The 14,342-nt window shown below is 37.1% G+C and overlaps 1 protein-coding gene across 1 annotated transcript; it reads left to right on the top strand.

Annotated features, from left to right (window-relative positions):
- The first annotated feature begins 12,682 nt into the window (after nt 1-12,682).
- Nucleotides 12,683-13,615, top strand: LOC122438006 (olfactory receptor 4C13-like). The gene has a single exon (XM_043462465.1). The coding sequence runs from the start codon at nt 12,686-12,688 to the stop codon at nt 13,613-13,615; it is 930 nt and encodes a 309-aa protein (XP_043318400.1). The 5' UTR covers nt 12,683-12,685.
- The last annotated feature ends 727 nt before the right edge of the window (nt 13,616-14,342 follow it).

Genomic DNA, 14,342 nt, shown 5'->3' on the forward strand with positions numbered 1-14,342 from the left:
CAGCATGGTTGAGTGACATTCCACTTTATATTTGTACCGCAACTTCTTTATCCATTCCTTTATTGATGGGCCTTTAGATGGCTTCCATGTCCTAACTACTATAAATAGTGTTGTAATGAACATTATGGTGAATGTATCTTTTCAAATTGTTTTTTCCTAGAGTTATGCACACGTGTGGGATTGATGGGTCATATGGTAGTTCTACTTTTAGCTTACATCATGAGAAATGCTGGACTGGAGGAAGCACAACCTGGAATCAAGATTGCCGGGAGAAATATCGATAACCTCAGATATGCAGATGACACCACCCTTATGGCAGAAAGTGAAGAAGAACTAAAGAGCATCTTGATGAAAGTGAAAGAGGAGAGTGAAAAAGTTGGCTTAAAGCTCAACATTCAGAAAACTAAGATCATGACATCTGGTCCCATCACTTCATGGCAAATAGATGGGGACACAGTGGAAACAGTGGCTGACTTTATTTTCTTGTGCTTCAAAATCACTGCAGATGGTGATTGCAGCCATGAAATTGAAAGACCCTTGCTCCTTGGAAGGAAAGTTATGACCAACCTAGACCACATATTAAAAAGCAGAGCCATTACTTTGTCAACAAAGGTCCGTCTAGTCAAGGCTATGGTTTTTACAGTAGTCGTGTATGGATGTGAGAGTTGGACTATAAAGAAAGCTGAGTGCTGAAGAATTGATGCTTTTCGAACTGTGGTGTTGGAGAAGACTCTTGAGAGTCCCTTGGACAGCAAGGAGATCCAACCAGTCCATCCTAAAGGAAATCAGTCCTGAATATTCCTTGGACTGACTGATGATGAAGCTGAAACTCCCATACTTTGGCCATCTGATGTGAAGAGCTGACTCACCTGAAAAGACCCTGATGCTGGGAAAGATTGAGGGCAGGAGGAGAAGGGGACGGCAGAGGATGAGATGGTTGAATGGCATCACTGACTCAATGGACATTGGTTTGGGTGGACTCTGGGAGTTGGTGATGGACAGGGAGGCCTGGCATGCTGCGGTTCATGGGGTCACAAAGAGTTGGGCATGACTGAGCAACTGAACTGAACTGAAGGAACCTTCATACTGTTCTCCATAGCTGCTGCATAAATTTACCTTTCTGTCAACAGTGTTGGAGGGTTCCATTTTCTTCACACCCTCTCCAGCATTTAGAGATCAATGAAAAAAGAATAGAAAGCACAGAGACAAACCCATGCACCTATGTCCCCTAACTTATGACAAAGTAAGCTAGAATATATAATGGAGAAAAAAAACAGCCTCTTCAATAAGTGGTGCTGGGAGAACTGGACAGTTATATATAAAACAATGAAATTAGAACACTTCCTAACACCATACACAAAAATAAACTCAAAATAGATTAAAAACTTAAATGTAAGGCCAAACACTATAAAACTCTTAGAGGAAAACATAACCAGAAAACTCTTTGACATAAATCACAGCAAGATCTTTTTGGATCCACCTCCTAGAGTAATGAAAATAAAAACAAAAATAAATGAATGAAACCTCATTAAATTTTAAAGTTTTTGCACCACAATGGAACCCATAAACAAAATGAAAAGACAACCCTTAGAATGAGAGAAAATAATTGCAAGTTTATATATATATATATATATATATATATATATATATATATATATGTATGTATACACATATATATATATTTGGGGTATATATATTATATTTTTCATATAATTGTTAGAATTATTTATAGTTAATGAACATAAATGTACATTGTATAAGTAATTAAATGTATGAATATTATTTATATGTGTCCACATGTAAAAATATATATACATATACAACATATATATGTGTGTATGCATGTATATGGACAGGGAAATGGATAGGTAGTCCATCAAGTCCCTAAACCAATAAGTACTAATTAGTATAGTTATGCTGCCTTTCGATCATCATTGCCTTGGCCATCTCTCTCAGCACTTAAGTGCATGATCTGAGATGTCAGTTAGATTCTGGTTACATGTTCTTCAATATTTCTGTTTCGGAATGCACTCCTTTCATTTGTTTACCCACCTGTAAAATGAAGATAATATAAGTGTTTGCTTTTTGTATTGCTGTAAATATTACTGCTGAATATCACTGTTTTTTTTTTTTTTTTTTGCTTATTTTTTGTGCATTTATTTTTAATTAATTAATCTTTGCTACTTAGCAACTTTACTTCTGCGTGTGGGCTTTCTCTGGTTGTGGTAGCCTGGGACTACTCTTTGTGATAGTGTGTGGGCTTCTCACTGTGATGGCTTCTCTTGTTGAGGAGCACAGGCTGTAGGCACTTAGGCTTCAGTAATTGTGGGGTATGGGCTCCATAGTGTGGCAAGCAGCCTTAGTTGCCCTGCAGCATGTGGAATCCTCCTGGACTGGGGTCAAATATTGTCCCCTTCATTAGCAGTCACATTCTTAACCACTGGACTACCAGGGAAGCTTCATCACTATATTTTTAATTTTTTTAAATGCATTTTACTGGGATGAAATCTTATGACTACATATACAATAATCAAGCTTGTAAAACTAGGCTCGAATTTGGTTTTAATAAAGCGTCAAATACTTAAGAGTAGTCCTAGACTGTTTTTGATCTATAGCATTAGGGCCATAGAAGGGTAATCTCATGATAAAGAGGAGCTCTAGGGTTGAATGAATAAAGCCTCGCATCCATGTCGCTTCCACTAGCAGTCCACACAGTCCCTGATTCATGATGGTCGTATAGTGCAAGGGCTTCCAGATGGCCACATAGAGTCACAGGCCATCACGGTGAGCAAGGGCTTGCAGATGGCCACACAGAGGTCACAGGCCATCACAGTGAGCAAGGGCTTGCAGATGGCCACACAGAGGTCACAGGCCATCACAGTGAGCAAGGGCTTGCAGATGGCCACATAGCTGTCATAGGCCATCGCGGTGAGCAGGATGACATAAGCATCTGCAAATACATGTTCCCCAAAGATCTGAATTATGCATTCATTGAAAGGGCTGATTCTGTTTTCATAGAGTGAATATATGATCAGTTTGGGAATAGTTACATAAGAGTAGCAGTCATCAACAAAAGAGAGATGGGCCAGGAACTAGTACATAGGTTAACCTAATAAAGAGCTGGTGGTGATGGTGACCATAGTGGGCACATTTCCTACCATAGAGACAATGTGATGACCAAAAACACAACAAATATGATTTTCTGCATCTTTGGATTTTGTGAGAGTCCCAGTAGAACAGATTCTGTCATGTTGTTTCTATTATACCTGTATCTCAGGTCATGATTAGTTATACCAATGTACCTGTATCTCAGGTCATGATTAGTTATACCAATGTATGACCCTGGCTTCTACTTGGATGGATAGGAAGAAGTACTCTTGTGCTCAAGGCCATTTGTGCACTAACTTAGTTATGACCCCAGTAATTTTGCCCTTATATGAGCCTGATGGACAAAGAGGTCAGTATTTCACTGGTATTTAACAGCTATTTTTATGCCTTCATGAGGATGGAAAGATATAATTGTCTATATGGAAACTTTTTCAGAATTCACATATAAGGCCTAGAATGACAGTAATCAAGCCACAAACTTACTGAATTCTCGAATCTCTGTGAGAAAGAAACGACAACCAACTGAAGTACCCTTCCTGGGAAACCCCATGGACAGAGCGGTCTAGTGGGCTATAGTCCACAGTGTCACAAAGACTCTGACTTGAGTGAGCAAGCCAACAGCACATGATAAGAAAACTAAATTACAGAAAACATATGGCCATATCCAGGGGGAATTTGTGAAATAATTCAAATGCAATGCTGTATTTTTACACCAGATGAATCCTACAATAAGAAGCATTTACTAATCTACACAGAAAATCAGATTTCTGAGTTAAGTGATCCATTTCCTACTCTTGCTGATCTTTTAGAGACTTGGTTTGGTCTGGAAGCTCATGGTAGAAAATCACTCTCCAAAAAAGATTATTCAACCTAAATTCAAGACATAGTATAAAATTACCACAAAACAAGTTATGTGCTATTTAAATATATTAGAATGTTCATACAATCTAAATGTATGAATTTTCCAACAAAGATATCAAAGAAATTCAGTGTGGAAATAATAGATCTTTCAACAAATGCCAGATCAATATGATATCCACTTGCAAAAAAGTGAACCTCAACAATACTTCACACTATACACTAATATTGATGCAGAATAAGTCAGTGAACTAGATGCAAAATCTAAACCATAAAAATTCTAGAAGAACTATTTTCATTGTGAGGTTGTTGTTCAGTTGGTAAGTCTTGTTGGACTCTTTGCGACTCCATGGACTGCAGCGTACTAGGCTCCCATGTCCTTAGTGAGACAAACTCCAGAGATTTCCACAGTTTCATCTCTATTGAGTCAGTGATGCTACCTAGCTATCACATTTTCTGCTGTCCCCTTCTCTTTTTGCCTTCAATCTTTCCCAGGATCAGGGCTTTTTCCAATGAGTTGTATTCTCGTATCAGGTTGCCAAAGTATTAGAGCTTCCCCGTCAATCCTTCCAATGAATATTCAGGGTTGATTTCCTTTAGGATTGACTGGTTTGATCTCCTTGCTGTTCATGGGACTTTAAAGAGTCTTTTCCAGCACCACAATTTGAAGGCGATGACTCTTTGGCCTTCAGCCTACTTTATGATCCAACTCTCACATCTGAACATGACTACTTTAAAACCAAAGCTTTGACTATATGGGCTTTTGTTGGCAAAGTGATGCTTCAGTGTTTTAATACATTGACTAGATTTGTCATAGCTTTCTTTCCAAGGAGCAAGTGTCTTTTATTTTCATGGCTATGGTCACCATCCACAATGACTTTGGGACCCAGGAAAATAAAATCTGTCACTGTTTCCATTGTTTACCCATCTATTTGCCATGAAATGGTGGGACCAGATGCCATAATCATAGTTTTTTGAATGGTGAGTTTTAAGCCAGCTTTTTCACTCTCCTCTTTCACCTTCAAGAGTCTCTGTAGCTCCTCTTCACTTTCTGCCATTAGAGTTGTATCATCTGCATATCTGAGCTTATTGATTTTTTTTTCTTCCAGCAATCTTGATTCCAGTCTGTGATTTGTCCAGCCCAGATTTCTCATGATGTACATCCATATAAGTTGTACCAATATACAGATTTGACATGGTCCTTTGCTAATTTTAAACCAGCCTGTTTTTCCATGTCCAATTCTAACTGTTGATCCTTGACTTTCATACAGATTTCTCAGAAGGCAGATAAGGTAGTCTGGAGGAGGGAATGGCTAATTACTCCAATATTTTTGCTGTGAGAACCCCATGAACAGTAGGAAAAGGCAAAGAGATGTAGAGGTTGATCACTATTTATTAGATATGACATGAGAAGCATGAACCATAAAACTACCCAAAAAAATGAAAGACTTTAAAAAATTAAAGTAAATTCACAGACTAGGGGGAAAGTGTGTTTGTGTATAAAAGATCAATCTTGCATAACATTTTGTATACAAATACCTCATACTTTGTATATATGTATAGTAAATATGACAAAACACATGTGTCTGGAATACATAATAAGTAAAGTATACATATGAACCACCAGGGAAGCCAAATAGGTTATACCAAAAATAAAACATTGCTGAAAATAAATAGAGAAAAATAATCAAATATATTCACTCTGTGTGTGTGTGCATGTGTGCTCAGTGGTGTCCAACTCTTTGAGATCCTGTGGACTCTAGCCCTCCAGGCTCCTTTGTCCACTGAGCTTTCCAGGCAAGAATACTGGAGTGCATTGCCATTTCCTTCTTCAGGGGATCTTCCTGACCCAGAGATTCAACCCACCTCTCTTGTATCTCCCACATTAGCAGGTGGATTCTTTACCACTATTATATTCACTAAACTAATAGAATAAAGGAGAAGAATAGCAAGATAATTTCAATAGATGTTTACTAGCTACTGTAGTTCTATTTAGATTTATGAATTAAAAAAAAAACAACATATGTTACCAAGTGGGGAAAGGGAAATTTACTCAATCTGATAAAGAGCATCTGGAAATAAGACAAGTCTGCCCCCTCTAAATTCTCTTTTCCATTGTACTCTATATTCCAGTTGTTAAATTTTAAATAAAGCCTCAACAAAATACTCATTAATTAAATCCAACAACACATTAAAAGGATTATACACCATGATCATGTGGGTTTATCTGAGGAATGCAAGAATTCTTCACTGTATGGAAATCAATCAATGTGATATAACATATAAAGTAATTGAAGAATAAAAACCATATTGTCATCTCCAAAGATGCAGGAAAAAACCTTTGGACAAAATTCAGCAATCATTTACAATAAAAAATGTCCTGAAAGTGGCCACAGAGGGAATATACCTCAACATAATGAAGGCCATATACAAAAAACAAACAAACAAAATGCAGTAAAAGGCATTCTCAGTGGTGAAAAACTGAAAACATTTCTTCTCAGATCATTAACAAGACAAGGATGTCCACTCTCACCACTATTATTCAACAGAGTTTTGGTAGTCCTAGCCATGATAGTCAGAGAGAAAATAAATAAAAGGTATCCAAATGGGAAAAGAAGAAAACCTGGGACTGTTTGCAGATGATTTGATACTGTACATAGAAAATCTACAAGATGCCAAAAGAAAAGTATTAGAACTAATCAATACATTTGGTAAAGTTGAGGGTACAAAATTAATACACAGAAATCTCTTGCATCCCTATACAGTAACAACAAAAGTTCAGAAAGAGAAATTAAAGAAACAATCCCAGTTACTACTGCAACAAAATGAATGAAATATCTAGGAATAAAAATACCTAAGGAGGCAAAAATACTGTTTTCGGAAAAGTATAAGATACTGATAAAAGCAATCAAGATTCACAAACAGATGGAGAGATATACCATGTTCTTGGATTGGAAGAATCAGTATTGAGAGGGTAACAGGCAGGAAGGCCAGGGGTCTCCAAATGGAGGAAAGAGGCTGTAAGTGCCAGACATTTTTATCTCTCTTAAGCGGCAGGAAGAAACAAACCAGCGATCTGTTTTTCCTTCTCTATACAAATTTAAAAGGAGGTTTCTCTTAACATTCTGTGTTGCCATGACACCTGGTCTCACCTAAAGCTAACTACTCTCAAACCTTGAGTTAACCAATACATTTCTTTTTCTTATGGAAATGTTGTCTTAAGCTATGTTAATGAACCCCAGACTCTATCTTCAAGTTGGTTCCGCCAAACGGCCTAACTTACTTACTCAGGTATTGTTCCACTAATCTATGTAAACGGAACTATTTGTTGGTATTCTGCCCTTCTACAAGATTCAAGTCAATCGTTTTATGGCCTGGGATGAATTATCTGGTGCCATTCTAAATTTTATGACATTCCTTTCATTTCATTAACAGACTGTGAGTGACTATATAACATACAGCTAAAGACTAGGAGGGGGGTACTCTTTTGCCCCCTTCTGATGCCTATGTCAGAAGCTTTCTCTATACTTTAATAAAACTTTATTACACAAAAGCTCTGAGCGATCCAGCCTCGTCTCTGGCCCCGGATTGAATTCGTCTCCTCCGGAGGCCAAGAATCCCGCGTCTTATCGTTCAGCAGCAACCTTTCAGTATTGTGAAAATAACTATAGTACCCAAAGGAATCTTCAGATTCAATGCAATCTCTATCAAATTACCAATGGCATTTTTCACAGAATTAGAAAAAAAAATAAATTTTCAATGTGTCTGGAATCACAAAAGACCTTGAGTAGCCAAAGCAAACTTGAGAAAGAAAAACAGAGTGAGAAGAATCATGCTCCCTGACTTCAGACTACACTACAAAGCTACAGTAATCAACACAGCATGGTACTGGCACAAGAAAGGAATATAGATAGATAGAATATGATAGAAAGCTCAGAGTTAAACCCACACACCATAGTCACTCTACGATAAAGCAGGCAAGAATATGCACAACAGAGAAAAGAGAATCTCTTCATTAAGTAGTGCTAAAACTGGGGAACTTCTTGTAAAAGAATGAAATCGGGATGCTTCTTAACACTATACACAAAAATAAACTCAAAATGGATCAAATGCCTAAATGAAAAGCTGGACTCTATAAAACTCTTTGAGGAAAACATAGGCATTACATTGTTTGACAAAAATCACAGCAAGATCTTTTTTGACCGCCACCTCCCCCCCCAGATTAATGGAAATGAAAACAAAAATAAACAAATGAAACCTAATTAAACTTCAGTTTTTGCACAACAATGGAAATCATAAATAAGATGAAAAGACAAAAACTCTCAAAATGGGAGAAAATGTTCACAAATGAAGTACCTGTCAAAGGATTAATCTACAAAATACACAAAGATCTCATGCAACTCAATATCAAAAAAGCAAACAACTCTATCAAAAAATGAGCAGAAAAACTAAACATATATTTTTCCAAAGAAGGCATACAAATGGCCAACACACACATGAGAGAATGCTCAATGGCACTAATTATTAGAGAAATGCAAATCAAAACTACAATGAGTTCTCACCTCATACTAGTCAAAATGGCTATCTCCTAAAAATCTACAAAAAAATAAGTGTTGGAGAGGATGTGGTGGGAATGTAAATTGATGCAACCACCATGGAGAACAGTGTACTGGTTGCATAAAAATCTGAAAATAGACCTACCACAGTAATTGTACTCTTGGGCCTATACCCAGAGAAAACCATAATTCTGAAAGACAGGCACTCCAATGTTCTTGCAGCACTATTTACAATACCCAGGACATGGAAGCCCATCAACAGAAGAATGAATAAAGAAGATGTGGTACATATTTACAATGGAATATTATTCAGCCATAAAAAGGAATGAGCTTGTGCCATTTTCAGAGGCATGGATGGAACTAGAAACTGTCACATAGGGTGAAGTATGTCAGAAAGAGAAACACAAATATCATATAATATTGCTTATGAGTGTAATTTAGAAAAATAATACAGATGAACTTATTTGCAAAATAAGTAGCTGAAACTGAGGTATAGGCATGGAAACAAACATACAGATACCAAGGAGGGGAAGGGATGGTGGGCTGAATTGGGAAATTCAGAAGGGCATATCTATATTAAGTGGAAAGGAAATTTAAAAGTAAATAAATAAATAAAGTGGGGATATGTGTATGCATACCCAATTCACTTTATTGTATAGCAGAAAGTAACATGATGTTGTAAAGCAACTACTCCCATTAAAAGTAAATTAAAGAAACAAAACTGATGCCATTAATTTGTGCCCTCACCACTTGGGCTCTCAGCTAGTAGATACTAGATTCTAATATGAATAAAATAGAAGTTCTCTCTCTGACATGAGTGCACAGTTTAACTATATCACAGGCCCCCATGCTGGAATTATGCCATAATTACTATTCACATAACATTCAGCCTTCTTAGAAAGCCTGGTTCAGATAGAGAAAGGGAACTCACACATTTTGGTTGCAAGTGCAGGGAATACAATTCCCCACTCAAGAATGAATGTTTTTCAAGTATGTCTCTCCAGAATACTAGCTTCTAAGACAAAGCCATTCCATCAATGGATATAATTTATTCCTGGGAGGGAAAGTAGAAGCTACAAGACAAGCTTCTTGAACCTTAGTGGAACTTCTTTAAATATCCATGCATTACATGTTAAAATGTTTTCTTTGACTGTTTACATCTACAGAGAGAGATTCATCACAGGTAGAGCGAGCCATTTGAATGTGTTTTCACCACATATACTACCTCCTGCCTATGGGTCCAGAGTCATCTATGGAAGATCATTTCTCCTCAGTGTTCCAAATAAGCCCATTCTAAATGCAAGTCCAGGGTTTTCTGTAAAAAACTTTTTGAGGCTTTGGGCTAGAAGAAAATATTTAGACTTACAAAAAGACATTTTTCAACCATTGATTTGATGTGAAATTATCTAAATATCTTTAGATGACTCCGAGAGTTGGTGATGGACTGGGTAGCCTGGTGTGCTGCAGTCCATGGGGTTGCAAAGAGTCAGACACAACTAAGTGACTGAACTGAACTATCTAAATACTGCAAGTTACTTATCTCAAGAGGAGGTCAGCTTGAAGATGGGATTATATTTGAGCACTCACAATTATCCATAAGTTCTTCTAGCAGTAAAAGGTAAGATTTTCAACAGTGCTGAAGACTATAAAAGATTGTTAGCTTTCATACAGAGTTAGCATTATGTTTCCACACTTCTCAAATATACTAATAGAGCATTTTACCTCTACCCCATTCTTCAAGAAATAGTTGGTAAATATACATAAACTAATTTGACAAATGAAAATGTTGGGACTCATAGAGATTAAGAAATTTTAAAATCCAGCTCCCTAACACCACATACCTTTCTTTCATCCTAAGATACTGCCTTTAGTAACTGAAACCAATTAGGAGAATCAAAAACATATAAATACAAAAAATATTTTCCCACACAAAAATATATAATGTGAATATTAAATGATAGAAATCATAACCTGTTTATTTGAAACCCAAACATGAAGAACTTTTCTTGAGATCAACTGTTGTGAACAGTATGGATCTCTGTGGCTTCTTTGGGGCTTCCCTGGTGGATCAGAAGGTAAAAAATCTTCCTGCAATGTGGCAGACCTGGATTCGATCCCTGGGTTGGGAAGATCCCGTGGAAGAGGCCATGGCAATCCACTCAGTCCAGTATTCTGCCTGGAGAATCCTACAGACAGGAGCCTTGTGGGCTACTGTCCACAGGGTCACAAAGTGTTGGACACAACTGAGTGAAAAGTAAAATTGAAGATGATTCTTCCTTAGTTTGTTACATGGTTAGATGTTTCCCTGTATTATTGCTCAGAATGTCAATTGTTCCCACTCCTGGGTGAATAAACAGTCATAAAAATAAGTGAAGTTCCTTTGTCTGTCCTCAGCAGTGTGGGGGATATGTTTCCTCAGTCAGTTCTCATTATAGCCAATGAGGTGGATACCGTGCTCACTTTATTTTAGACAAAAAAAGGATGTAAAGTGTCAAGAAACACATCTTAGATACAAGAAGTTGAAAGTGGGGAAAAGCAAGATTCTTATCTGGCCTTTCTGATTCACAGAACAACACATCTCAGCACTGAGATTGTCATTTTTCATATTTTGCAGAAGAGTCTGGAGGATTATGCTTTGGAAGGGAACTGGAGAGAGAAGAAATGAGGTGAAGGAAAACAGAGATAAAATGGATCTACCACAAAAGCAACACCACATGGTTACTAACATTTGAGGTTAAATATTCTGCTCTGTGTGTGTGCATTGTGTGTATGTATGGGTATTTGTGTATCTGTTGATGAATTTGCTTCCTAGATACTTGCCCCTGAAATTTTACTAAAGCACTTAGTCAATGTGGTCATATAAAATTTAGTTCACTAGTTAAGTCTTGTTTATTATGACATAATAATACAGAGCATGGGTTAAGAATGTAGAAGAAAAAGATCTAATCATGGTTAAGTCTTTATTATTTGCTTGATCTTGGGCAAGATCCTTAAGTTCTCTATGCTTCTATTTCTTAATGTGTAAAATGAGCATAAAGTGACAGTAGTAACTGTCTAAGAAGTTTGTTATAAGAATTAAACCCTCAATGTCTTCAATAACTGAAAGCACAGTAACTGCTCAGTAAGTTTCAATTATTATTATCATCATCATGATTTTCTGACATTGCTTCTCACTTGCAAAACAGTGAAATAATATCACCCATACAGGTTTCTACCACGCTGTGCATATAGCAATCTATCACTAAAATTATGTTAGCTCTTATAAAGTTGTTGGGTTTAGGCAACATGCTTCATCAAATCTATTGCAGTAGCTCCTGTATTCTTTCATTACTTTCCCATCAGCAATACCCTGGCTTCCCCAGTGGTTCAGTGGTCAAGAATCCACCTGCCATGCAGGAGATACAGGTTCAATCCCTGGGTCAGGAAAATTCACTGGAGGAGGGCATGGCAACCCACTCCAGTATTCTTGCCTGAGAATCCCATGGACAGAGGAGCCTGGCAGGCTATGGTCCATAGGGTCACAAAGAGTCAGACAACTGAGGCATCTAGGCACACAAAAAACACACAGCAATAACCTATTACACTTTATGTCAACACGTATAAAGAGTATGGTACTGGGGTTCCTTTCTCTGGTTTATATCTCCAAACAGAATCTCAGCCCACTTCATTTAGTCACATGAACATGGAAGTTATATTGGTGATTTCCACTTTTTCAGTCCCTCTTTGTTTTTATACTCATATTATCAATTACCATTTCTGATTTCCCCTTTCCTAAAAATAAAAGGAAAATTCCTTAGCTTTGCATGCATAGCCTTACACACATATTTTCTACCTCTCTTTTCAGTCTCCCACTATGTGGAAGATCTACTGTTTCACCTTACGCTCAGAGTCATCTTACATAATTAAGTGTCCACAGATCAACTCCTGCCTCTGCATCACGATCTTATGTCTATACTATAAAAATCCCATTACCCAGGAGAGACTTTGAGTAATCTTCAAGAGATCAGACCAGTTTTTCTATCTCAAAAAAATTTCATAAGCATTATGTACTTAATAGAATTTAGGCATTTACTGTTTATAACGTTGACAGACAATGAATTCAAGGTTGAGTTAATGAAATGTGACTTTTTCAAGTAACATGAATTAATCTTAACCTGAGATACATGGAGAATAGAAACAATGTGACAGAGTTTGTTCTCTTGGGGCTCTCACAGAATCCAAAGATGCAGAAAACCATATTTGTTGTGTTTTTGATTGTCTATATTGTCTCTATTGTGGGAAATGTGCTCACTATGGTCACCATCAAAGCCAGTTCATTATTGGAGTCCCCCATGTACTATTTCCTGGCTCATCTCTCGTTCATTGATGCCTGCTATTCCTGTGTCAATACCCCTAAAGTGATCATAGATTCACTCTATGAAAAGAAAACGAGTCCTTTCTATGAATGCATGATGCAGATCTTTGGGGAACATTTGTTTGCAGGTGCTGACATCATTCTGCTTACTGCGATGGCATATGACCGCTATGTGGCCATCTGTAAGCCCTTGCATTATACTACTATCATGAACTGGCAGGTTTGTGGCCTTTTAGTAGGAGTGTCATGGGTGGGAGGCTTTCTTCATGCAACCATACAGATTCTCTTCATCATCAAATTACCGTTCTGTGGCCCTAATGTCATAGACCACTTTATGTGCGATCTGAACCCTTTGCTCGATCTTGCCTGCACTGATACCCACACTCTAGGGCTCTTTGTTGCTGCCAACAGTGGTTTCATCTGTCTGCTAAACTTTCTCCTCTTGATTGGCTCCTATGCAGTCATTCTGCACTCCTTAAAAACCCAGAGTTTGGAAGCTCGACAAAAAGCTCTCTCCACCTGTGTCTCCCATATCACAGCAGTCGTATTTTTCTTTTTACCTTGCATATTTGAGTACCTGAGACCAGCAACTAGCTTACCTATTGATAAAGCAGTTGCTGTATTCTACACTATGATAACGCCCATGTTAAATCCCTTAATCTATACTTTGAGAAATGACCAGATGAAAAATGCCATTAGGAAATTGTGTAGTAGGAAAGTGATTTCAGGTGATCAATAAGATGTTTGAGAAACCCAACATTCATTCAGCTGATGCAAGGATCAAAAGGATATTATTTGTAACTTAGGCTAAGAATACCTATGAGATTAAAAAAAAATAAATAAAACCTACAAATCATACATTCTGCAAGGTGAAGAGAAGAAATGGTTTCAGGTAAAGAAAGACAAACCTAACCTGGGACTAGTGTTTGCGTATTTGGAAAGTTCTGCCAAATTGTATTCTAGTTTTACTGGCTTCATTATTGTATATGGATTCATAAGCTTTCATCACAATAGAAATATTATTATATTAATATTCAGCTGCAATCTCTATAACAATATAAAGAGGTAGACACTGCTATCATCCCCATTTTACAGGTGTGTAAGCAAATAGAAAGGACTATGTTCCAAAACAGAAATATAATGAAAAACCTGTAACTGGAATCTAACTGACCTCTCAGACCAAGTTTTTTTTTTTTTTTTTTCCAGATCATGTTATTAACTGCTGTAGTCTATGGCCAGGCAATGATGATAAAATGGTGGGATGATTATACCAGTTACCATTTATTGAGACAGGGACTGTAAGTGACTATATATCCATCTTTCTGTCTATATACACATATATGCTATTTTAATAAAAATTGGCATATATACATTAGTTATATATACAATAGTATAAATAGATAGATAGATAGATATGCACACACCATTTTATTATGCATGGTGGTAGTTTAGTCACTAAGTCATGT

This window comes from Cervus canadensis, chromosome 3 (assembly GCF_019320065.1).
Source record: "Cervus canadensis isolate Bull #8, Minnesota chromosome 3, ASM1932006v1, whole genome shotgun sequence".
Lineage (NCBI taxonomy): Eukaryota > Metazoa > Chordata > Mammalia > Artiodactyla > Cervidae > Cervus > Cervus canadensis.